The sequence below is a fragment of the Castor canadensis genome, chromosome 11 (assembly GCF_047511655.1).
Source record: "Castor canadensis chromosome 11, mCasCan1.hap1v2, whole genome shotgun sequence".
In the NCBI taxonomy this organism is placed as follows: domain Eukaryota; kingdom Metazoa; phylum Chordata; class Mammalia; order Rodentia; family Castoridae; genus Castor; species Castor canadensis.
In genome coordinates this window covers 34,323,605-34,348,665 of record NC_133396.1, presented here as the reverse complement: position 1 = coordinate 34,348,665, position 25,061 = coordinate 34,323,605, and the positions used below count along the sequence as shown (strand labels likewise).

Genomic DNA, 25,061 nt, shown 5'->3' with positions numbered 1-25,061 from the left:
TTGTAGCAATGAATGTATGAGCCTTAATGGGCTGAAATACTTTTATTTTCAGCTAGCTGAGATGAGCAGGGTGAATAAGAACAAGATTAAAATTTTCTTAATATCATAACTGCACCTATACAGTATAGTATATAGTTCAATTTGAACAATCTCTCTACTCTAAATTGAGAAATTATAGGACAGGACAAACACCTCTTCACAAAAAAATCCAAATACTTTTACCACAGTATACATAGACTCCTACATACTCTGATTCTCCAAGTGGAATTATATTAGTATATTTATTCATACTCTACTACATTAAAAGAAGGTCTTGGGTGATTTATTCTGTATATTTTATGGATCACTGCACTGCACGGAGTCAGGCACAGCTGGCATCATTTTATTCATCAATGGTGCTTGTAGAAAGTGGCAGAGTTTGAGTTGGACTTCTAGGATGAGCCAGCTAGGTAAAAGAAAAAGTCACAATTACAATGTGAATTATGTTTCTGTGGCCAAAACAATTTTTCTTCCTCATTAAGAGAACCTTGCTGGTTTTTGCAGAGTAGCATTGCATTCAGATTCTAAGAACCACTTTCCCCAATTTTCCTGATGTACCCAGAAGTTCCTGGATAGGGTGTCTTTAAAGACAACCTTGGTCTTTCTCATTCTCTTTCCTGGAATGTGGAAATAGGGCTTCAGGAAGTGTAGCCATTCTGGACCATGAGGATAAAAAACACACATTAAGGATGGAAAAGCATGATGACATGATGAAACTGCTGAACTACTTGTGAACTTCCTACTTCCCAAAGGAATATGTAGGTAAGAAAAATAAATCCCTATTTGGTTAAGCCACTGTGGTCAAATTACTGTTACCTGTAGCCAGATGCAGAACCAAACTGATACAGTTGCTTCAGAGTTAAAGGAAGTCTAAGCGTTGGGTGGGAAAAGTCATTCTATGTTTAACAACCGTTTTTATTAGGTATCTTCCTACCAAGTAGGTTTTGGTGGCACAACATATGATATAGGTCTTATCTGTAAGTTGTGTTGTTATTGCTCAATATGTGGGCTTATTATTAGTACATTTTTGTCTGTTTCCATATTTCTCAACACATTGTACTAGTTGTGAAGTAGGGCAGGGACAACAAAGACCTTGAACAGAGAAAGGAAGGCGTTATGTCCTTCAGTAAGACCACTTCCCTGTGCTCCTCCCTGTCAGAATTTTTAGTATCACCAAGGAATGTGATGGGGGATGTTTTTTGACTTCTATTGGGTGCTCCAAGAGGAGGAAGGAACCTGGCCACACCTTCAAATAAGGTCATAGAGTGCCCAGAAGGACCAAGATGATTAGAAAGAGCGAAATCAAACTGTCCCACAAAAGATGCAAATTCTTATGTAGAGATCAAAGAGAAGTCCTTTTGAGGTGGAAGAATGTTGGCAGTGGGGTCTGTGGTGTGGTTTTGCTCTAAGAGAGAAGGAATCAAAGTTTTCAAAGCCACAGAGGCTGCAACGCTGGGTCCCAGCATTTCAGCAGGGGTGGCAGAAGATGGCTGCTCTTTTCAGACCCAATGACAGGGGTTATCACATAACTTATATAACAATATTACATAATATATTATATAATAATCATGTATCTTATGAGTAAGACAAACAAGGTTGGAAGATATTAAACCAGAACCAGCTGATGCACTTGCTTTGGGTGTGTGGGTCATACATGCAGGTAACAAAGACAGCTGTCAAAGAACTTTTCCTCTTAACCACACATAGGGTGACTCCTTCATCTTTCACCACTGTCAGACCCCCTCCCTGTGTTGTAGTCACACTGGTCACTTTTAAGTTCCTTGGGTAGGCCATGCCTAGTAAAATGGCACCCTTACACGTTCTGTCCTTTTTGCCTGGAACTTTCTACTCTTTGACATTCAAGAAGTGCCCAGTCCTTCCCAGCTAACACTTTTTCATCTTCCTATTCTTACCTCACATGCAATCACTTTCTAAGGGAAACCTTCCTAAATCATCCAGGCTAGGTCAAGTCCCTCTATGAGTTCCCAAAGCCTTGTTCCTGTCCTTAAACAGCATTTGCTACAGTGCAAAATTATACAGATATGGGATTATTAGATTAATGTCTATTTTCCTCACTGGACTGAAAGCTCCAAGAAAGCAGATCTGTGTCTACCTTTGTGAAACATGGTATTCCTAGCACAGTCCTTTAGCACAGCACCTGCCATATAGGAATTGCTTAATAAATGCTTATTAAAGGAATAGATACAATCAAACATTCATTGATACAGTGGAGAGAATAATCCTAGCTATGTCTCCTTGATATTTTTTTAATTGTTTGAAGCCTAAAAATTAAAGTGCTTTGGAAAGCATAAGATATCATAGAAAAAAATATCATTACAAAAGCTACTTTGAGCATCAACATGTACCTACAGAGCAAAAACAGAAAAGCTCCTTTAGGTTATGATTCTAAATAAATTTGTTTTAATTTTTTAAAAAATTTGAACCTGGGACTGCTCTACTTACTTCTTTTTATTTTTTTTATTTTAAATTTTATTTTATGTTTTTGAGACCCTCCCTTGGGCTGGCCTGGAATTCACTATGTACTCCATGCTAGCCTTGAACTCCTGCTCCTCCTGCCTCAACCTCCCAAATGCTGGGATTATAAGCACGCACCAATACACACTTGACCTAATTAGTTTTTTCCCCCTAAAAGATTACCTGAAACTTTCTCCTCAAGGCCCGGGTCATTACTGGGGTCAGTCCAGTTCCTGTATCCATGTTTTCTTTATTAGTAAGAGGTGTTCCACCTGGGCTCCTACAAAGGTATTGAAAATATTAGAAGCTGTGTTTTATGTCCCCTTTACAAAAGAATTTAAAAAGCATAAAGATAAGAGACTGTATTACCTTTCTACATCGACTTTTCTAAGCAGTTTCCGTAGATCTATCTGGCTTTTACCAGGGGTACTGATAAAATAAAGATAAGAAAATTAGAAATTTCTAGATTTTATCACTTTCCCAAAGCAAAGTAGTCCTTTTTTACAGGCAACCCTAGAAGGCAGTTCTGTTTGTTACATTAAAAAAATAGCAGTAGAAATGGAACCAGTGGCCACACTGTAATCCTAGTATTGTGGCAGGAGATCGAGAGTTGGAGGCCAGACTGGGCTACCTTGTGAGTTCAAGGCCAGCTTGAGCTATATAACAGGACTCTGTCTCAAAAAACAAAGCAAACACACAAAAAAATGAAAAAACTGCAAGGACTGCGGATGTACCTCAGTGGTAGAATACTTGCCTAGACCCTGTGTTTGATTCCTAGCACTGAAAGAAAAGGAAAAACAAAATAGCAGTAGATGCTGATGGGATCATAAGTGATAGCAAATAGCCATTCTAACAGTAAACACTTCTTTATTTTTCTCTTATAGTGGTGCTGGCATTCAAACCAAGGACCTTCCACATCCTAGGTAAGTGCTTTGCCACTGAGTTATATTCCTAGCCCCAAGTAATACTTTTTTTTTTTTTTTTTTTGTGGTACTGGGGCTTGAACTCAGGGCCTACACCTTGAGCCACTCCACCAGCCCTTTTTTGTGACGGGTTTTTTCAAGATAGGGTCTCTTGAACTATTTGCCTGGGCTTTGAACCATGATCCTCCTGATCTCTGCCTCCTGAGTAGCTAGGATTACAGGTGAGGGCCACCAGTACCTGGCTTCAAGTAATACTTCTTGACTCAGTAATTACATCTGTAAGATTCTGTACTAGGGAAAACTCAGTTCTTCTGAACAAGGACTTTCACTTAAGTGTTAGAGAATGAAAAATTATAAACAAGCTGAAAGTCTCAAAACAGGATTTTATCTATGAAATTTACATGCAATGAACTCTATGTATTAAAGAAGTCAAAATGAGCTGGGTGCAGTGTCTCACACTTATAATCCTAGCTACTCTGGAGGTAGAAATCAGGAGAGTCAAGGTTTGCCAAGGTCAGCCCTGACAAAAAAAACTTAGCAAGATGCCATCTCAATCAATAAGCTGGGTGTGGTGGTACATGTCTATAGTCCCAACTATGAGGGAAACCATAGGTAATAGAATCTGTCTGAGGTCTGCCCTAGGCAAAATCTTGAGACCCTACCTGAAAAATAACTAAAGTAAATAAGGGCTCTGAGTGCAGCTCAAGTGATAGAGTGCCTGCCTAGCAAGCACAAGGCCTTGAGTTCAAACTACAGTACTGCCAAAAAAAAAAAAAAGGTCAAAACGATGACTTAAGCTAATTTTTAATAAGATGGAGAAAAGTTCATGGCATATTAAAAGCTATAACTATGAACAATACGACTACACACGGGCATACATATAGACCCCATATTTCCTTGATTCTACTTATACTTGCTCTCATATTTTGTTATTTCTGAAATCAGGCTGTTTTAGTAATTCTTGGCAGTACTTCACACAAAATCTGCTAGTAAATCATTCATATATCTTGTAGTAGACAACACCTTCAAATGGAAGCAAAAGAGTAGCATATGTCCCCAAAACAGAGCCTAGAATGATAAAAACCGGTATGTTAGCATGGCTACTGCCAATGACAGGATTATTAACAAACAGGAGGGAAGGAGCTGCTCAGATCAAAGTCAATCACCTGAACTATCTAGGTGATTTTGTTTTCTTCTTTAAGCTTTTCTGTAGATTTTAATTTTTCTTTTTTTTGTGGGTACTGAGATTTGAACTCAGGGTCTCATGCTTATTAGGAAAGTGCTCTACCACTTGAGTCACCAGCCCTTTTTGTGTTGGGTATTTTTGAGACAGAGTCTCACAAACTGTTTTTGGGGGTGGCTTTAAGCCGTGATCCTCCTGATCAGCTAGGATTACAGGTGTGAGCCACTGGTACCTGGCCTTATTTTTCTATATGAGCACATATAACTTTTAAAGTTACAAATAAAAAAATCATTGTTTTAAATAGCAGTGGAGTATAACACTGTGATGTTCCTTACATTAGGACATTTGTAACTCGTGTTGATAACACTTTGGGGTTAGGCTTCAGGGTAACATGCTGCAGGTCGGAGACAGTAACTAGTGGATTTCGTTCCTTTGGTGATGGTATAAGCTTTAATCACAAAAAGAGACATCATGAAAAACACATTTTAAAATATCATTTAAAATGTAAACATCAGCAAATTTGAGTGCTAAGTATGTGCAAAACATATTCACTATGTTTCACTCAATTTTTACTTCAAAGCTTCAAAGTATGTCTCTACCTCTTTAGACCAATGGTTGGTAGATAAAATTGCTTATGCAAATAACTTTAGGATGTATATATTCTGTTGAGGAGATCCAAAACCACTATAATTAAACATGAAATATTTAACTTGGTATGACTTCTATCCATCAGGTATATGCTTATTTTCCATAAAGGAACAACAAGGTTAGAAGCAGAAAGGCCATGTACGTAGTCGCTGACATCTTACCTTCCTCCTTTCGTCAATACTCTGTGTCTTCTTTAATTTTACAGTTAGTAGATCTTTAACTGTTATATGCATGGGTCCATCTTTTTTTAATGGTCCTGCCTTAAAATACATGGAGAGGTGAGAGTTCAAAGTAGGATGAGGACATCGCTGGTGGGAACATAAACTGGCAGAACTTTCTGAAAATAACTTGACCACATCTACCAACTATTTAAAATGCACATAACCTTGATGGTGAAATGCAAACCCAAATCTAGTTTATTAAAGATTTACTCTTTTTGTTTTTGTTTTTTGTATTTTTGAGACTACATGAACCTTATCATGCAGTCCAGGCTGGCCTTCAACTATGTTGTACAGACTGACTTTGAACTCTTGATCCTCCTGCCTCAGCCTCCTGAGTGCTGGGATTATGGGTATGTACTACCACCATGTGCCCAGCTTAAAAGTTAACTCTTACTTAGCCTAGGAACCTATCAAATTCTTTCCACTCAAGGAAGAATGATCCTGTTTCCTTTTCTTTCTTCTTCTTCTTTTATTTTTTTCAGTACTGGGGTTTGAACTCAGGGCCTACACCTTGAGCCACTCCACCAGCCCTTTTTTGTGAAGGGCTTTTTTTGGGAACTATTTTCCTGGGTTGGCTTTGAGCCTTGATCCTCTAACCTTTGCCTCCTGAGTAGCTAGGATTATAGGCATGAGCCACCGGCACTCAGCTGGCCTCAAACTTTTGGGTTTAAGTGATCCTCCTGCTTCAGCTTCCTGAGTAGTTGGGACTATAAGCACATGCCACCACACAGCTAAGTTAGCTTTTTTAGAGTTAGTGCAGTTTTTTGGTTTTGTTTTATTTTTTTTGGTGGTGGTACTGGATTTTAAACTCAGGGCCTCAACACACACGTACAGGAAATTAATGTGAGTCAACTCCCTGTATAGCTATCCTTATCTCAACCAGGAACACTTGTTCCTTCCTATTATTGCCTATACTCTCTCTTCAACAAAATCAGAGATAAGGGCAAAATAGTTTATGCTGGGTATTGAGGGGGTGGGGGGGGGGAGAGGGGGCGGAGTGGGTGGTAAGGGAGGGGGTGGGGGCGGGGGGGAGAAATGACCCAAGCCTTGTATGCACATATGAATAATAAAACAAAACAAAACAAAACAAAAAATAAATAAATAAACTCAGGACCTCACACTTGCTAGGCAGGTGCTATACAGCTTGAGCTACTCCACCAGTCCTGTTTGTTTCATTTTTTATTGTTTTCTTCACAGCCTCTAGAACCAAGTTGTTTTTTTCTGGGAGGAGGGTGGTACAGTGCTAGGGATGGAACCCAAGTCCTTGTGCATGCTAAGCAAGCACTCTAACATTGAGCTACATCCCCAGCCCTTATTTTAGCTATTTTAAACCACATGTGTCTAGTGAAAATTTAGCAGATTTTAAAACAGGGTCATGCCTATCTTTGTGATCCACAAATATTCTGGTCCCCTTGAAAGATAAGTAACTGTAATTGATTCTCTAGCCTTAATGACATTAAACATAAGAATTCACCAACTCAGCTGGGCATGGTGGTACACGTTTGTAACCCCAACACTTGAGAGGTAGAGCCAGGAGGATCATAAATTCAAGACCAGCCTAGGTCATGTATTGAGACCCTATCTCAAAAAAACCCAAATAATCTATCAACTCCTGTTTCTTTCTTGTTCTTGATATTGTTTTGTAGTAGTGGGGATTGAACTCAGAGCTTTGCCCTTGCTCTACCAGTAGAGCCATACCCCTACTCCTTTTAGTTTGATATAGCAGATGGGGTTTCACACTTGGTGGGCTGATATATCTCCATTTCCAGAGTCTGGGATTATAATTGTGCACCACTACACCCAATTCTTCCACCAACTCTTTTTCCTCATAACTCTTTTGTTTTTTTGGTACTGAGGACTGAGCCTAGGACCTTGCACATGCTAGGCAGGTGCATTATCACTGAACTATATCCCAGTCCCTACTAATTTTTTTTGTTCTAGCCTCAATCACTTAGTAATTTTCTGTTCTTAATTTGGTTTCCTAGAGAGGTTTTTCTTTTAGTAAAAAGATTATCTGAGTAAAGCCTTGAGTTTAAACCCCAGTGCTAAAACAAAACAATACTTTGAGAAGCCAATAGGAGTCATCTACTTTTACTCATTTACCCTTAAAAAAATTAACTTTCATTTCTAAGTGCAGCTTTTAAAAGTTCTCCGGGGAGTGTTTTTTAAAAATACAACAATTAAGTGAGGTAGAAGGATCACTTGAGTCCATCAGTTCAAGACCAGCCTGAGCGACATAGTGAGACCTTACCTCCAAAACAATGACAACAACAAAAAACTGAAAATAAAAACACAATAATTAACATAATTAAGATATGAATTCAGATCAAAATATAGCCTTCTATCTAAGCCTTTATTCCAGTCTTAAAAGATCACTTGGGTTTACTCTGATATGCTGATCAAAAAACACTATTACTAGATTGTTTCCTACCTGAAGTTCTTTAGTAGGACCGGATTTTCTGAGCAGCAAAGGTGCTAGTGGTGGTGGAGGAGGAGGCAGAGGAGGAGGTGGAGGGGGTGGAGGTGGGGGTGGAGGAAGATGAAGATGGCTGGTTGGTGCTGCCAGTGTGAGAGGAAGGATAGCACCAGATTCTCCAGGGGTGCTTACAGCACAGGCAGGCACATTTGTAAGTTTACCACTCTTGCAACACAAATGACCACAGCTTGGACAAGAAGAACTTTCTGAGACAGTCTGGAAGAAGATATTACATTTGGCAAATGAACAACAGGTTAACTTGGTTCTTGTGGCTGAAAGTCATGAAAACAATAGTTACCATATATGGAATGTGTTCTCATTGGACCATGTGCTTGGTAATATTCTCATTTTATTACCCCAACTTTCTTCATTTCATTCATTCATTCATTCATTCATTTTGCACATATATGACAGGCATTCTGTACAATATGAGCCCTGTCTGAGACTTCAAAGTGAGACATTAAACATACATAAACACACTCAAAACAAACAAACAAACAAAAACCCAAACCAAAACTACTTCAGAAAGAGCAATGAAGTTTGTTCTAAGCTTGAACAGCTAGAGTCTTAGGGAGTGACATTTCACTTAGCCATAATCTAAAGAATGAATTGAGACTTACCAGGTGAAGGGAGATGAGGATGGAGGGAGGAGTTCCTTACAGAGGTAAAAATACTTAATCAGTCAAGAACATAGTACATTCAAAGTATCGATTAAAAAGGTCAAGGGGCAGAAACATTACTGTTAGGGGCTAAATTATGTCCCAAAATTTATATGTTGATATTTTAACATCTAGTACCTCAAAACATGAGTGTATTTGGAGATAAATATGTGATGAAGTTAAAATAAGGCCATTAGGGTGAGTCTTAATCCAATCTACTTGGTGTTCTGTATAAGAGGAAATGACAACAGGGATGTGCTCACAGAGAGGACAGATTATGTAAGGATACAGCAAAGGTGGCCATTTGCAAGCCAAAGAGAGCAGCTCTTCTGAGGAAACAACCTTGCTGACACTTTGATTTCAAGACTTCTTGCTTCCAGAACTGCAACTTGCTCCCATTTCTGTTGTATAAGCCATCTAGCCTGTGGTATTTTGTTATAGCAGCCGTAGCAAACAAATACAACAACCATATGAAATAATATGGTGTATTCCTGAGGTTTTTATAGTAAATTATCACTAACTTGTTGGCTCAAAAAACAATTTAAATTCATTTTTTATAGTGATGCAGGCTGGAAATCTGAAATCAGGGTGTTAGCCAAGCTGAACTCCCTCCTAAGGCTCTTCCAACTTCTGGGCATTGTCAGCATTCCTTGGTTTGTAGCCTCATCACTTTAATTTCTTGGCTCTGTGGTGAATTCTCTTCTGTGTATCCCTCTTACAAAACATTTGTCATTGGATTTAGGGGCCATCCAGATAATTCAAAAAGATCTTATCTTCAAATCCTTAACTAAAGAGACTCTTCTTCCCAACCAAGGTAATATTTAAAGGGAACCAGGACTTAAATTATATCTTTTTGGAGGCCACCATCCAGTCAGCCATCTATAGATGTTATAATTTCCATTTTAATTAATTAATTAATTTTGAGGCAGGGCCTCACTATGAACCAGGCTGGCTAGAACTCATGATCTCCTGCTCAATCTCCCAAGTGCTAGGATTATAGGCGTGTACTACCATATCCGGCAGTATGCTCATTTTATAGACAGGGAAACTAAGGTCCAGAGGACTGAGATGACTTGCCTTTTCCTCCTTTGGCTAGTTTATCTTGAAGTCCAAATTCTCAGAGCAGAGGTGGAATCCTAAAAGCTTTTCTCCAGATCAATGATCACAATGTTGAGTCATTGAGAATAGAGACCTTGCTTAGGGGAGTTTGGAACAGATATTTATAGTTCGTCTCCTGCATGCATTAGTCAGGATAATTGAAACCACTCTGAGTGTTTAAAAGAGGGGAAGAGGCTAGGGGGTGTAGCTCAGTGATAGAGCACTTGCCTAGCATGCATGAGGTTTAGAGTTTGATCCCTAGCACTGCACACACACACACACACACACACACACACACACACACACACACACAAATGGTTCATTTGAACTACTTCTAGTCACCAGCAGACTACTCTGACAAGGAAATTATAAAATTGTAGGAATTCAAAATAACAAATTTACTTCTAGAATCCAAATCTCAGTTGATCAATTAATTATGTTGTATGTTTTAAAAATTATTTTCCTCAAGTAGTAGAATGCCTGCCTAGCAAGTGTGATACCCTGAGTTCAAATCCCAGTGCTGCAAAAATAAATGAATAAATAAATAAATAAATAAATACTGTTTTCTACATTTGTTATTGAATAGGTATTATATACACAAGCACAAAACTCAGAAAATGCGAAAGAATACACAGTAACAAAGCAAGTCCCTTCCCAGCTCTGACCCAAGCTGTGCCTTCACAAAGGCAGACCATGTCAGCAGTTTCCTGTGTTCTGGGGTGGGAACGTTTTCTGTTTTCCTCCCCATTTTCTAGGACCTTAGAGGCTTTACCAATAGATCACATCTCAGAGCTCCATGGCTATGCAGCTTGTACCTGAAAATCAGAGTAGGGGAGGGGAGGCCCTACAGAGGCTCTCTGCAGGCTTCCGGGATTTCTCAAGGGAAACTTCTGCTCTTGGCAGCTCTCCCAGTTCTGATAAACTCTCACTCCTCTATGCTTTCGGGCCTACAGTGGTAAAGAAGCTCTGTTGTTGCAAGTCCCAGAGTATTACTTGATCACTTGTTTTTCTATATCCTGTCCACACCTTTTATTAAGCACTCAGTTTTCTCTTTTTTTGAGATCCAACCCAGGGCAACCACTGAGCTACATCCCCATTCCAAATGCATTCTTTGCATCTACAGGCATATGAGTACAGACACATGCATAGAATTCTTACGTACATGTTGCCACGTATGATTAAAAAGTGTATATGTTTAAGTATATATGTATATAGTTTTCTAGAAGTATATTTTAAGTATATATATATATATATATATATATATATATATATATAAAGGCTTTTTAGATTGACTTTGGTTAATTAATTAATTAAATTGAGACAAGGGTCTTGCTAAGTTCAGGCTATCCTTAAACTCAAGTTATCTTTCTGTTTAAGCCTGCCTAGCAGCTGGGAGGTTGCCTATAGGCATGTACCCTATGACCAGCTAAAAAATTGTGTGTGTATATATATATATATATATATATACATATATGTATGTATATGTATATATATCTATACACATATATATGTATACCTGTCTTAATTGTATATGGAACCACCCTATAAATGCTGTTCTGCCTGTATGTCTACATTTAATTTAATGCTGTATACTTGAGACCACACTTCTTTAGTGCAGGTGGAACCACCTCATTCTTCCTATCAGCTTCACAGCATCCCACTGCACGAATTGATTTTAGCAGTGCTAGGTATCAAACTCAGGGCCTTGCCAATGCCAGGCAAGCACACTCTACTGCTGAGCTACACCCCCAGCCAATTGAAGTTTATTTAATTAAACCCATATTGCTTAACATTTACTTAGAAATTTTTTGCAATTTCAAATCACAAATCAATACATAAATTTGTATATATGTATAAAATTTGGTTACATAAATGGATTAAAACTTTTTCTGAGAGACATGACTTAATTGTAGCCCATACAAGTTTTTATAATTTATGCTTTTTGCAGCAATGTGAGAGAGCGTTCATTATTATTATTATTTTTTTTTTTGGTGATACTGGGGTTTGAACTTGGGTCCTTGTACATGCCAAACAAACGCTCTACTACTTGAGCCGCATGCCTAGCCTTTGGTTTTTTTTTGTTTGTTTGTTTTGCTAATATGACAGGTTAAAAATGTTACTCTGAAGCTCATTTTGCATTTTTGTTTTGTGTGTGGCAAAGACTACTAATTGTGTCCCAATACACATTTTTGCCTTCCTTAGTAATAGGACCCCAGCGAGCTCCTTTGGCCTGCTGTTTGAGAACATTGTAGAACTCATGTTCTAATTCTAGATTTTTTTTTTTTTAATTTGGCAATACTAACCTTCATTGTTTCTTGGAGCTTGCAAAACTCACTTTCCAAAAGGCAAAATTGTTGTTTTAGACTATGAAGTTCTTGGTGGTAGATTCGAGATGGAAAGATGGTATCTTTCAATACTTCTAAACTCTGAAATTCGTAAGTAAAAACAGTCTGAATCATATAAGCAATATGATAAAGAACAGAAAAAAAGGAAAAAGAAAGTGATTTGATGTGTCTTTTTTTTTTTCTTTCTTTTTTTGAGACAGTGCCTCAATAAGTAGTCCAATTCTCCTGACTCTGCCTCTGAAGTGCTGGGATCACAGGCATGTGCCACCACACCTGTCTTGACGTTTGTCTTATAGAAGCAAAGGCAGAACATGACCCCATGAACTCATTTTTATCCAAGTTAGCCTGAGTGTTATGCTAATCTAAAGCATATTCACACATGAACACAAATACCAAGTGTCAAAAAACCAGATGGCTAGCTGGGTGGCGGTGGCTCAAGCCTGTAATCCTAGCTACTCATGAGGAAGAAATCAGGAGGCTCGAAGTTCAAAGCCAGCCCAGGTAAATAGGTCACGAGACCCTATTTCAAAAAACCCTTCACAAAAAAGGGCTGGTGGAGTGGCTTAAGGTGAAGGCCCTGAGTTCAAACCCCAGTACCTCAAAACAAACAAACAAACAAACAAAAAAACCAGATGGCTGAAAACAGGTATGTCAAACCCATACCTGGACTACACAGCTCTGGCACCAGCTGTATATACACCATGCTCTATTTGTCCAAAGTTTTATTGCATCTTTGATGTTGAGAAATCTGAATTTCCAAGATGGTCTCAGCCAGTTTCTGCTTTGGAGTGTATCTGTTGAAGAAGTAATTACCCTGTAGAAAAAAACAAAATTAAACAAATCAAAAATCTCTTAGAAGAATAGCCTCTAGTTAAATTAAAAGCTGATTTTATTTATTTTGACTTTATTATTTTATTGCTGGGAACTGAATGATATGGCTTATGCTAAGAACACAAGCTACCATAAAACCACCTCCAACCTCCAAAAGCTGGCTTTATTGTGTGACTTACAAGCAGGGACTTCCTGAATCTATGAACAACATAGATTCAAAAAGAACCTTGTCTTCATGGAGTTTATGTCTCATGGGGGAAGAAAGGTAAAAGTAAGCAAATAAGTAAGTAAACAGTAAATGTGGATTGCTAGGTAGTGAATAAATGCAAAGGAGAGAAAGATAAAAAGAGAGAAAGATAAAATGTAGGTTGGGGTTAAATTTCAGGTAGAAAAACCAAGGAGAGTTTTGCTGAGCAGGTAACTTTTGAGTAAAAAACTGAAGGAAGCTAACAACCAAATAGCTGAGAAAAGAGCATTCAGAGGCTGGCAATAGTAAGTACAAAGGCCCTGAGGTAGAAGTTTTTGTGATGTGTTCTAAGAATACTTAGGAGGCCAGGATAACTAAATAGAGAGACTGAAGGGAAAGAGATTAGGAAATAATGTCAAAGTTACCTCATAAAAGTCTGCTGGGTCATACTACAGACTTTATTTTTTACACTGAGAGAGTAATACCTTGGAGATTCTTTCCCCCTCTCTTTCATGTATTATTTCATGTACATATTTTAGTGCTGTATCTAAAAAGTAGTTGCCACCAGGTGTGGTAATGCATTCCTATAATCCCAGTACTTAGGAGGCTCAAACAGGAGGATCATGAGTTAAAGTCAGCTGGGGCCACATGTAAGTTCGAGGATGGCCTGGGTTATATAGTGAGACCCTGTCTCAAACAAAGAAACAAAAAAGTAATTACAAAACTTAAGGCATATTTTAGTATATTTGTATTAGAATAAACAAGTTTAAGTTAGCAATAGAGTACTATTATGTCTAAGCCACAGGTAGAATTTTGGTTATAAAACTGAAAATTGTTCAAGGGGTGGGGGTTATAGTTCAAATGGTAGAGCTTCTGCCTAGCAAGCAGAATGCCCTGAGTTTAAACCCTAGTACCACCAAAAAAAAAAAAAAAAGAGAAAATTGTTCCAATTCAACATACAAAACAAATATATTTGACTTATTGATACTTTTCATTCATATTTGATATGCTTGGCTATGTGCTTTTTTAAAAAGTATATAGTTGGTAGTTCATGTAACAACTGAAAAGAATTATATGACTGAAAATAAATAGAACGAATTAAATGCCTGGAGAAATCTCTTACTTTCATACAGAGGAGAAAAATGGCATGACTTTGATAGGCTTACACTGGGCCAGGCATGGAGGTGTACCCTGTATTCTCAGCTACTAGGGAGTAGTAAACAGGAGGATTGAGGTCCAAGTCTGGCCCAGGCAAAAACAAACTGAAAGCAAGAGGGCTGGGCATGTTGTTGAAGTGGAAGAGTTACTTGCCTAGCACACATTAGGTCTTGAGTTCAATCCCTAGTTCTGGGGGAAAAAAAGGCTCAAACAGACTATAGTATTCCGAATACACAGCAGAGAGAGCAGGGAGAGAAGTAGGAAGATCAGTTAGGAGACTTTTACAGTAATTGGAAGACAGAAAATAGTCAAAAATGGGATCATTGTAGTTACTGCTTTTCTTTTTTCTTTTCTTTCCTTTTTTTTTTTTTTTTTGGTGGTGGTACTGGGGTTTGAACTTAGGGCTTCACCTCTTCAGCCATAGTGCAAATGGTTACTGCTTTTTGAGGATCTGTTTTTTTTGTTTGTTTGTTTGTTTGTTTTGTTTTTAAATCTTATAAAAGAGAGGTATAAGGCTGAGGATGTAGCTCAGTGGTAGAAGGCATGCATGCATGAAGTTGTAGGTTCAATCCTCAGCCCTACGAAAAATAAAATCAAATGGAATTATAACAACAAAGAAGTATACATAAAGTATAAATTATTGTAAAAATCAGCACCCTACAATTCCTATAATTCAATAGGCTCTATTAATAGCACATTTCACTTAGGAGCCCCAGAGAATACATGACCAAACTTTACCAACTTGATTTAAACTCTAGTCCTACATCGCTTTTTTATCACTGAGTTCTAGCTTTATACAATTAAATTCACCTGGAAAAAAGAAAACAGTTATTTTGCTCTTGAACACAATCCCTTGTGCTTCTCACTTCATTTAAACTCTTAAATCATGTTTTCCATGTAAAATTCAGGATGTATATAGGGGCTGCTAGAATGGTTCAAGGGGTAGAGCTCCTGTTTAGCAAGCATAAGACCCGGAATTCAAACCCCAGTACCACCAAAAAAAAAAAAAAAAATTCAGAATGTCCAATTTGAAGTTAATTTCAGATGAAGGAGGGATAATTTTATTTATTTTATTTATTTTTTGCAGTACTGGGGTTTGAACTCAGGGCCTACACCTTGAGACACTCTACCAGCCTTTTTCTTTTGTGTGATGGGTTTTTTCGAGATAGGGTCTTGTGAACTGTTTGCCTGGGCTGGTTTTCAACCATGATCCTCCTGATCTCTTCCTCCTGAGTAGCTAGGATTACAGGTGTGAGCCTCTGGTGCTTGGCTTAGGAGGAATAATTTTAGTATGTTCCAAATATTACACAGGGCATACTCAATATTAAAAATTACTCACTGTGTAGCTGAAATCCCATTTGACTGCATAGTCTCTATCTTCACTTGCTAAAGCTGGTACCTCTAGCCTAAGCTGATCAGATTTGACATTTTCTCTAAGATACATTATGCCTTACCTTTCTGGTGAGGGTGGTGGAGGCGGAGGTGTAATTAGCTTCTGTTGGAAGTGAGAGGCTTCTTTCTTCTTGAATAATCTTTTGGCTTTGGCTTTTAGCTTTCTTCTTCGTTGTTTGAATTTGGGCATGATTTCTGCAGAGAAATTTTTAAAAATATTTTTATTGAAGAACTATATATATAAGTAACGTAAGTGTACAAACCTTATAGTTCAATGAATTACTATACAATAACTCTTATACACACATGTGAGCATCACTACCTTGACTGATTAAAAAAAAATTAATGCTTTGTTTTTCTTCTTTCCTTTCTTTCTCCCTCACCTTTCTTTTTTTCTTCTACCACCTTGGTTAAGAAATAAGTGTGGGGTGTGTGTGTGTGAGGAGAATGATGGTGGGGATGAATCTAACCAAGGTACATACAGCCTATTTAGAAATTTCACAGTGAAACCCCCGTACAACTAATATATGCTAACAAAACTACTGAAGAAAAAGAAAAAAATAAGTCACAGTTGGACGTGGTAATACACATGTATAATCCCAGCACTTGAGAGGTGGAGAAAGAAGAATCATAAGTTTTCTGCCGGTCTGGGACTGGCAGTAAGACCCTGTCTCAAAAAGCAAAAACAAAACCAATCAAACAACAACAAAAAGTTATTACCAGCATTCTAGATGGCCCTAAAGTGGAAGAAAATGTAAACCCAGATTTAAGTTATGTTTGGAGAGATCTTTGCCATGGCATTACATTACTCTGACTTTGGTTGGCTTGTGTTGCTTTCCTTCACTAAGTCGAATGAACAGAGAAAATGGTTGAAGGTGGGTTATGGTTAGAAATTAAAAAAAGATGTTTCTATGCCGGCAGCATTTACTGAGCATGCACTATGATGGGCAGATATGGTAGTAAAAGGAGGAAGCATTATTTTTTGGATGCCTCTCTACTTTTAGGGATTGTTGGGTCTGGGAACCTAAAGGAATGATGAGTGAGGAGGAGATGCAGGGTCTCATAAATTTGCCACAGGACTGATAAACAAAATGCTCTCAAGATTGTTCCCGCCCCCCACAATAAGGGGCAAACAGTCCAGCTCATCTAAGAGAGCCTGAAAATCCATGGCCAATGGAAAGAGCCCACTTAATCCCTACCCTAACCCAGAGTTAAAGCATCCATAAAAAGCCTTCACCTGAGCAGGGAGCCACTGGTTTCCAGGCTCCACTGCACTGCTCTAGCTGTAGCCTTTCCTTTCTCTCTAGTAAATCCTACTTCATGTACCAGCCTTGGCTCACAAGTCAATCAGCTGCCTCATGAGCCAGTTCTCTGGCCTGTAAAGGCAAGGACTCTTGACACCGGCCCACGATATTTTCACACCAGCACATTACAGCATCATGTACACATTTTCTCAGTTAATCTTCACTATCCCAAAAGGTATTATCCCTGACAAAGAGGATTTTTATTCCCATTTTTATACAAGAATAAACTGAGGGTTAGAAAGTTAGAAGATGTGCACAATGTAATACAATGAACTGTAAATGCCCTACTCTGTCAGTCTTCAAAGACTATGTTCTTACAATAAACTATGGGACAATGGTAGTTTAATTAGGTGATATATAACGAAATAACAATTACCCCAAACCTAAGATGTGTTTTACAATAATTATTTTGAAGCATTTAAAAATATTATCTAGTATATTTATATTTTAATCCATCTCCTTTTCTGAAGAGAGCTAGTTTGAGCTGAAGCTCCAGAAGGGCTTTGCTGGTTTTAGTTGTTGCTACCTGAGGAACAAAAGATGTTGCCATTCAAGTAGCAGAAGTGAAAATGGTTTCAAGTCCCTGGCCTCCTTCCCTTCACACTTAGATTTGAATAGGAACAATCGGCCTTTAAAATACACATTCATTCCCCTTCTGCTCACTCTGTAACCTTTCAGCACTTGGTATGCTGATCTACGCTTGCTCAGTTCTCACATTCTCCTGGCTGAAGAATATCTCCCTACTGAGAAGTGTCTGGATTTCAACAGTTTTGACTTGTAGAGGCTATTAGGCAAGAAGTAAAGATTCTTGATAGCATCTTACTGGACCAATTATCAGGTTGTAATTTAACAGAATGCTTCAATGCTTCCTTTTTTCCTTCTTTTCACTTCCTATCCCTCCCCTCATTTCCCCTTCCCTACCTTTCCTGGAGGTTTTAGAGACACATCAAAAAATAGTTGGTTGACTGGAAGCCAGGGGGTAGAGGGGGAGAGGGAGGGGACGGAGGGGAAGGGGGGAGAAATGACCCAAACATTTTATGTACATATGAATAAAAAAAATAGTTGGTTGACTTTACCTTTAGTATATCATTTTTTTTCTTGCTAAAGTAATGAAGAAAGGCTAAACAGGGATTATTAAACACAACAGATGTCTGAAGGATTAATTGGTTTCTTTTAAACTTAATAAAATAGCATTGAACAATTCTTTTTTCTGTGCTGGGGATCAAGTATGCAAGGCAAGAGCTCTATCACTAACCTACATCCCCAGACCTACAAAAATATTCTGAATGAAGATATATAGGGGAGCCTCCCAGGAAATAGCAATTTTGTAGTTGCCTTGAAGAGGTTAAGTCTCACCGAATCTATGCCGAGTACCTCATGTCGAGAAATGTCACCGGAGACCTCTATCCAAGATCCAGAGTCCACTGTTGGACTAAGACTTCCATGGCAACCTCCAGTTCCTTGGCTTCTATCTGCCCTTCCACAGCCCCTCCCTTTCTCCCCTTGATGTTTTTCTTAGGGATCATACTGGCCCATAGTACAAGCCTCCTGTCCTTTTTTCCTTTATTATTAAACCTTTATTTTATTTTATTTTTGCGGCACTGGGGTTTGAACTCAGTGACTGGGTTTGAAGAGTGTTTGCTAGGCAGGCACTCTTACTGCTTGAGCCACTCCACCAGTCCTTTTTTGTGATAGGTTTTTTTTGAGATAGGGTCTCACAAACTATTCACCTGGGGATGGCTTTGAACCATGATCCTTCTGATCTCTGTCTCTTAAGTAGCTAGGATTATAGGCATGAGCCAGGGGTGCCCAGCTTTAAACCTTAATTATTAAGCTAGACTTTTAAAAAGGACCTGAGTGAGACTGGGAGTATGAATCAAATGGTAGCAAGCATGCCTAGCAAACATGAGGCCTTGAGTTCAAGCCCCAGTTACTCAACAACTCCCACCCTCCCCCCTAAAAAAAAAAGGTCTGGATTTTCTACTAAAACTTTGTGGATTCATTCTGAAAGAGATTCTGTGTTGACCATACTTTAGTCAAGCTTCTGAATCTTTTCCTAAGCCCATCTGTGCAATCTTTGTAAAAGTTAATTTTAGCCAAAGCTAAATCAGTTTAGCAAGAACCAATCCCAGTATGTTTCAGGTTCCTTATCTTCCACTATCGCCCAGGTGATGTCAGATTATGCTGGCCTGTCTTCAGCAAGAATCTTATTTAGTGTGGTTAGGCAGAATCCACCTTACCCATGATGTTTCTGCTTAGTAATTTTTTTCACTCTACTAACCTTTCTCTTCGTCTCTAAATTTCCATTTGCCTTTGGAGTTCCAAATACAATACAATTCTATTGTATTTGGAGTTGAAGCCAATCTCTCTCCCGCACTGCAAAATCCCACTGCAGTGGTCCCTATACCTACTGAAATACCCCTGAATCCAGTCTTTCTTACTATGCTTTCACAAGTATAATTGATTAATTTATTTCTTTAACAATTCTAGGGGCATGAGGTAAAGCACTTGTCTAGCACGTGCAAAGCCCTGGATTTGATTCCTAGCACTAAAAAAAAAGAAATGAAAAAAACTATTCAAAACTTAGCTCCTACAGTACTTTGCAGTCCCATATTTTCTGGTGACTAGTAATTTGTATGTCAGTTATACTAAACACCAAATACTTTCTATAGTGTTATCTTTGGCATATCCTCCAGGTCATCGAATAGCTAGCCTTCAACATTCTGTTACTTTTTTTTCTTTTTTTGGTGGGACTGGGGTTTGAACTCAGGGTTTACCGGTTGCATAGCAGGTACTCTACTACTTGAGTCAAGCCTCCAGTCTATTTTGCTCTGGTTATTTTGGAGATGGAGGTCTTGCAAAACCTATTTGCCCGAGCTGGCCTCAAACATCAATCCTCCAGATCTCAGTCTCCTTATAAGTGGGAGCCAGTGACACCCACCAAGATTTTGTTACTTTTATATTACAGATCTTAGCTGAGTGTTTAAAATCTACCAGGTAGGTGCTGATACATAGTTCTGAACAAGACCAACATAGTTTTTGTCCTTATGGAATTTTACTGACTGAAATGTCATCTGTTTTGTGCTTCCATACCACTTTATACATACCTTTCTTATAAAATTTAGTACATTTAATTTTAGTTTCCTTTTTTGCACCCTCCTTGGACCATGAGATTTTCAAGGATAGGATAAATTTTGTTCATCTTTGTTTCCCAGCACCTAGGCATTACATAATGTTTCATCTAATAAATTAATGAAATAAAGCATTCCTTTTAAATGCCAGTAAGTGTCCTCTCTCTCTCTCTCTCTGTCTTTCTTTCTTTTTTTTTTTTTTGGTGGCACTGGGGTTTGAACTCAAGGCCTCACATTTGCTACACAAGCACTATTACTGCTTGAGTCACTCTGCAGCCCAGTGTCCTCTCTTTTAGTTAAGGGCTATGCTTTAATATAATTACATGCTGGAAATCTCTTGGTTAGGGAAGTTTTTAGCTCTTCAAATCCTTCCACATCTTCATGGTTAAAGGAGTCCAAACTTTTTGAGTAGGAAGATGCAATAAATAATAGAATATGAATTATAATCTTGTGCAGGAGTTAGCACTGCTGCTTCCATTAAAACTCCATCTGTTATATGAAAAGTTCTTTGGTCAGGGACAGTTCCAAAGCTGTGTCAGCGATGAAAATGACAATTGCCTTGCATTACCATATTGCTAAAACACATTTTTATGGAGCTCTCTTACACGCCCCTAAAAAATCCCTTCAACCAATTCAGTTTCCGTTACCAATTCAATTGGTTCATCTTGAACACCATAACACTGTTACTGGCACTTGCGTATATTTAACTATACGTTTTATGCATGGTAGCATTGCTTTTTTTTTTTAAGCTCCTGTCTTATTTCTCAAAGGAGATCACAGGTTTCTGAAGTCTCGTTCAGCACAGTATTGGGCATATGGTAAAAAGGGAACACTTAAGAAATTGACACTCTTAGAATGTCGGACGATGCGTAGGCTCCACCAAAGAATATTGTAATACTCCCGGTCATAAGTGTACCGTCTCAGGTTTAATGCGAATAAGAATTTCGGGAGGGGATCTTAATAAAACGCACTCAGTAGCAAGATGGGTGGAGCCCTACAATTTGCATCTGTAATAGCGACCTAATAATGCCAATGCCGCTAGTCTGTAAACTCAATGAGCAGCAAAGAAGTAAAGGGAGCAGAAGGAAAGGTAGATGCTTTGTTCCAAAACGTATTTTGCGGAATGTTCTTTAAATAAAAGTATGGTTCGAAAGCCCCAAGCCTTCCAGTTTCTACTCCCTCTACCCTCCGAAGTCCCCACCTCCTTAAGCCATAAGAACCCAAGCATTAATAGGCTCAGCGACGGCCGACGCGAGTCCAGGTAACAAAGAAAGAATCGACCCTGCACTTACTAGTCCTAGAGCCTGGGGATTAGATGGAGTCCCGGCAGTGTCTTCTTCCAACGCCGTAAAGAAAAATTCAAAATTAAATCCTTGTCATGGAGGAACCAATCGTAGACATGGACTCTACACGATTCGTTCTTCGGGTAGCGTAGAACAACAGCCTGGCTAATGATTGGCTGAGAGGACATCACGAGCTGGCCAATCAGAGATGAGGCGCATCTGGTATGAATAAAGAGAAGGATGGCGAGAAGGGGAGGGGTCGCCCTAGAGGAAAGAAGGTGTGTCACAGCCCCGCAGTCGATGGAAGCTTTTGTGTTATTGGCTGGTTCTTCTTCGGATTGCACCAATTCAAACTCTTTTTAGCTGAGTCCTAACTATGAAATTGAAAGTAGAGGAGAGAGGGCAGCCAATGGAAAAAAGTATATATTCAGCAGCCAATCCTTCTGCGGCGTTTTGTGTTTTTGCCCAACAGGAAAATGTGTTTCATAAGGGTGGGCGTTGCCCATTCGTTAAGGGGCGGGCACCAGTGAATCAGAGGAGCCAATGAGTGAGAGATGTTGAGTGACAGCTGTCCAATAGAGACCCTCAGTGCTAGTACGGCTTGCAGCTTAAGCGCCGCCGCGGTCCTGGGAATGTCAACTATTCAACATGGAGGCGGAGGTCGATAAGCTGGAACTGATGGTGAGTGCAAAGTGAAGGAGACCTGCTGGGTAATTAATTTTTCCCCAATGGCCTCGAAGATGGGGCGCAATTTGGAGTCGCCGGAAACTCTGTGCGGCGGAGGCTGGACTACAATGGAGTTCCCTCCTCTTGCACCGAAGGGAGCCGCCACCACCTGGTCTGTTAACCGCCGCGGGGGGAAGGGGTTACATCCGGGAAACTCGTGAGGGAAATGGCGGGAGATGTTGAGGTTGTGGGGCCTTTGTAATTCCTTGTTCCTTGCCTTCTCCTTTCCATCCCTCTAGCAGATGCGCCTGGTACAGGCAGCATTTTATGTGTTTGTACCAAAAAAGTGTGTCCTTAAACGCTCGAAGAAGGAGAGGTTGTCCAGCCTTCGAGGCGGGGATGGTGGGTGGGGTGGGGAGGAAGCAGGGTGGGGGGAGCGGGGAGAAGTGGTCAGGGTCGAACGGTTCCCGGTCTTCAGGGCGGTCTGCGAAAGTCTGAGAAAAGGCGCCAGACTTACGCACAAGTTCCTAGCAGCGGGGGACGCCCCCACCTGCCTCCGTGTGGCCCGGAGTGGGAGCCGGTCCTGCAGTGCAGGCGGGAGGGGACGGCTGCCAATGGAGGACTGGAAGGACTCGCCCCCTCCCCGAGGTCCGCACTGCCCGCCGGGTGGCCCGCGCTTTTCTCCCGGTCCCCTTCTTGAGGCTTCATTCTCTTTTGCGCTACCGGTTTTCTCGGATTGGTCTGGCTTCCTCAGAAACACGGGTTTTGGAGGACGTACTTGTCCCGGCGCTCCTGCCCTATGTTTGCCTTTGTGAAAGAAAAAGTACCAAACTCACCCGTCCGCTTGCGGTCCTCCCCTCCCCACCCTTCCCGCGCGCTGCTCCGCCTGCGCCTCTGCCGCGCGCTCCGCCACCCCTGCTTCCGAAGGGACCGGAGGGGCAAAGACCCCGCGCACCTCTCCAACTGCACCACCCCAGAGAAGGAACGCAGGCCCGGGCTTCCCTCGCTGTTCCCTTCTAGAACAATTCTCTAGACGAATTCGAGTCGAAGGCTTTTAACGGTGTGCTTAACTTTTCTTTGTGGAGGGTGGATCGCGTGGGAGGGGAATTTCTGCAGCTTTCCAAACCTGCAATAATGAAAATGTAGTTCAAAGTTTTTGTTTGGGATTACTAATGTATTTTAAAAATAAACAAGATGTTAAGCATTGTAGTATGATTCTGTCAACAGGCATAAATATTAAGACTATCTGGCCCTTTTCCTCCATTCTGAAATTTTTCCTCCTGATTAAGGTATAATTGTTAGATGCTAACTGATACTAACTTTGCTTTTAACAGATTTCCATCCCCCTCCAGTTGGCTCTTTAATTTTCCTGCCTTTCCAATAGGGTTGATATTCTTACAGGACTCTAAATTGAAAAAGAAATTTTATTTTACAGGAAAAATAACAATTAAATAAATATCTCAAAAAAAGTAGGTTTTAGAAAGTTATGATGTAACCAGACTTAAATTTTTAGATGTTTACATTATTAGGTAGTTTGGGCTGGAGGCAGAGCACCTGCTTAGCATGCCCAAAGCACTGGGTTCAATTCCCAGTACTACAAAAAAAAAAAAATTGGCACATGGGGGTTAGTTTTAAAAGTTCTTTTTGAAACGAGAAGACTTTTTTTTTCTCAATTTAAATATTTTTGTACTGGGGGTTTGAATTTAGGGTCTCCCACTTGCTACGCAAGCACTCTACCACTTCAGCCATTCCACCAGCCTTTTTTGTTAAGGGGTTTTTAGAGCTAGGGACTCAGGAACTATTTTGCCTGGGCTGGCTTTGAACTCTGATCCTCCTGATTTCTGCCTCTTGAGTAGTTGGGATTACAGACACCTGGCGAGTCCATTTCTTGATAGGCTTAATCTAGCTAAATTCCTGAACTAGACCATTTAAAGGAAGGTTGGTGAAAATAATGGAAATGTATTTTTGCATCAGTCAACATTGCTAGTGGAGGAATAAATCAATGCAGGGCAATCTTTGTTCTCCAGCCTTTCTCCCTTCATTTATTGTGTGATTGTATACAAAAGCTAGTGTGTGATACTATGGCACTGTTTCTATTTCTAGGTTTAGATCTGACTTTTATTTATTTATTTTTAAAGAATGGTTTCACTCTGTAGCCCAGACTGGGCACGAACTCATAACTCTTCTGGAGGGGTGTTCAAGCCATAGAGCACCTGCTTTGGAAGCTTAAAGCCCTGAGTTCAAACCCAGTCCCACTTTAAAAAAAAAACAAAACGATATTTTAAGAGTTAACGGAAATGCTAAAATCCTCTTCCATAGTATAATGTTATGTTGTGTTAGTGTCATCCTGTTTAGAGAAGTTGATTCCCTGTCAGTCTCATCTCTTGTGGTAATATCCCTCAGTAAACTTGTAAGAAAAGCCGTAAGATAGTAAGAGCTTTTTGTGTGTGTGTGTGTGTGTGTGTGTGTGTGTGTGTTTAGTTTAGATGCCAGAATGATTGGGTATGTAGATTTCAGAAATTTATTATTTTACTTTTTATTGTTTTCTTTGACATTCTTATCCAAAGGACTTATTTATTTATTTATTTATATTGTTGTGCTGTGTGGGGGTACACTGGAGTATTTGCAAAAGTTCTTACAATGTATCAAATATATCATACTTGAATTTGCCCTCTTAAAGGACTTGTTTAATGTGGCAGGGAATCAATTAAATTGCTTTGGAAAATATCTAACAGCAAACCATCTCAGCAGAGAATAGAAACATTTTTCACAATTTTACCTTAGCAGTAATTATAGCTGGTTTTGTAAATACCAATCCTAAGTTATTATTAATACCCATGTATATATACCATGATATATTGACAAAATTCATTTACATCTATGAATGTTTCTGTTTGGATGTTAGTCAATATCACTTTGACATGTAAGTCTTAAGCTTTAAAAAAAAGTAAGAATTGATATAAATGTTTTTAGGTTTGACATGTCTTCTGATCAAAATGGCAGCTCAACTTTAAGTTCTTTTCACACTGAAGCTTCAGGTGA

At 39.4% G+C, this 25,061-nt stretch overlaps 2 protein-coding genes across 5 annotated transcripts in view; one reads left to right on the top strand and one right to left on the bottom strand.

Moving 5' to 3' along the window:
- Positions 1–300: 300 nt before the first annotated feature.
- Positions 301–21,916, bottom strand: Prr11 (proline rich 11). Of its 2 annotated transcripts, none has more exons than XM_020164229.2 (10): positions 21,363–21,916; positions 15,698–15,830; positions 12,731–12,881; positions 12,026–12,148; positions 7,921–8,181; positions 5,430–5,528; positions 4,956–5,068; positions 2,884–2,943; positions 2,698–2,794; positions 301–445 (listed from the first exon to the last, which is right to left on the bottom strand). In XM_020164229.2, exons 2-10 carry the CDS (start codon positions 15,823–15,825, stop codon positions 383–385), a joined length of 1,095 nt encoding a protein of 364 aa, XP_020019818.2. In that variant the 5' UTR covers positions 15,826–15,830; positions 21,363–21,916; the 3' UTR covers positions 301–382. The 2 variants fall into 2 exon arrangements, with proteins under 2 accessions (XP_020019818.2, XP_073902311.1); XM_074046210.1 differs by lacking the exon at positions 21,363–21,916 and adding an exon at positions 18,296–18,634.
- Positions 21,882–25,061, top strand: part of Ska2 (spindle and kinetochore associated complex subunit 2) — a 22,694-nt gene continuing 19,514 nt past the window's right edge. For 2 of the 3 annotated variants that reach the window (XM_074046213.1, XM_074046212.1), the window contains exon 1: positions 21,882–22,034. In XM_074046213.1, coding sequence (XP_073902314.1) covers positions 22,002–22,034 — 33 coding nt within the window. In that variant the 5' untranslated portion in view covers positions 21,882–22,001. The remainder of the gene's footprint in view (positions 22,035–25,061) is intronic. The other variant, XM_020164231.2, reaches the window with a different exon arrangement.

Bases quoted from the DNA above. Each gene is read 5' to 3' on its own strand.
- Prr11 (XM_020164229.2), bottom strand. From the start codon at position 15,825: ATGCCCAAATTCAAACAACGAAGAAGAAAGCTAAAAGCCAAAGCCAAA. The intron at 5,529-7,920 runs GTAGGAAACAAT...ATGTATTTTAAG, and splicing joins GTCCTACTAAAGAACTTCAG to GCAGGACCATTAAAAAAAGA. The intron at 2,795-2,883 runs GTAATACAGTCT...ATACCTTTGTAG, and splicing joins AGAAAAGTCGATGTAGAAAG to GAGCCCAGGTGGAACACCTC.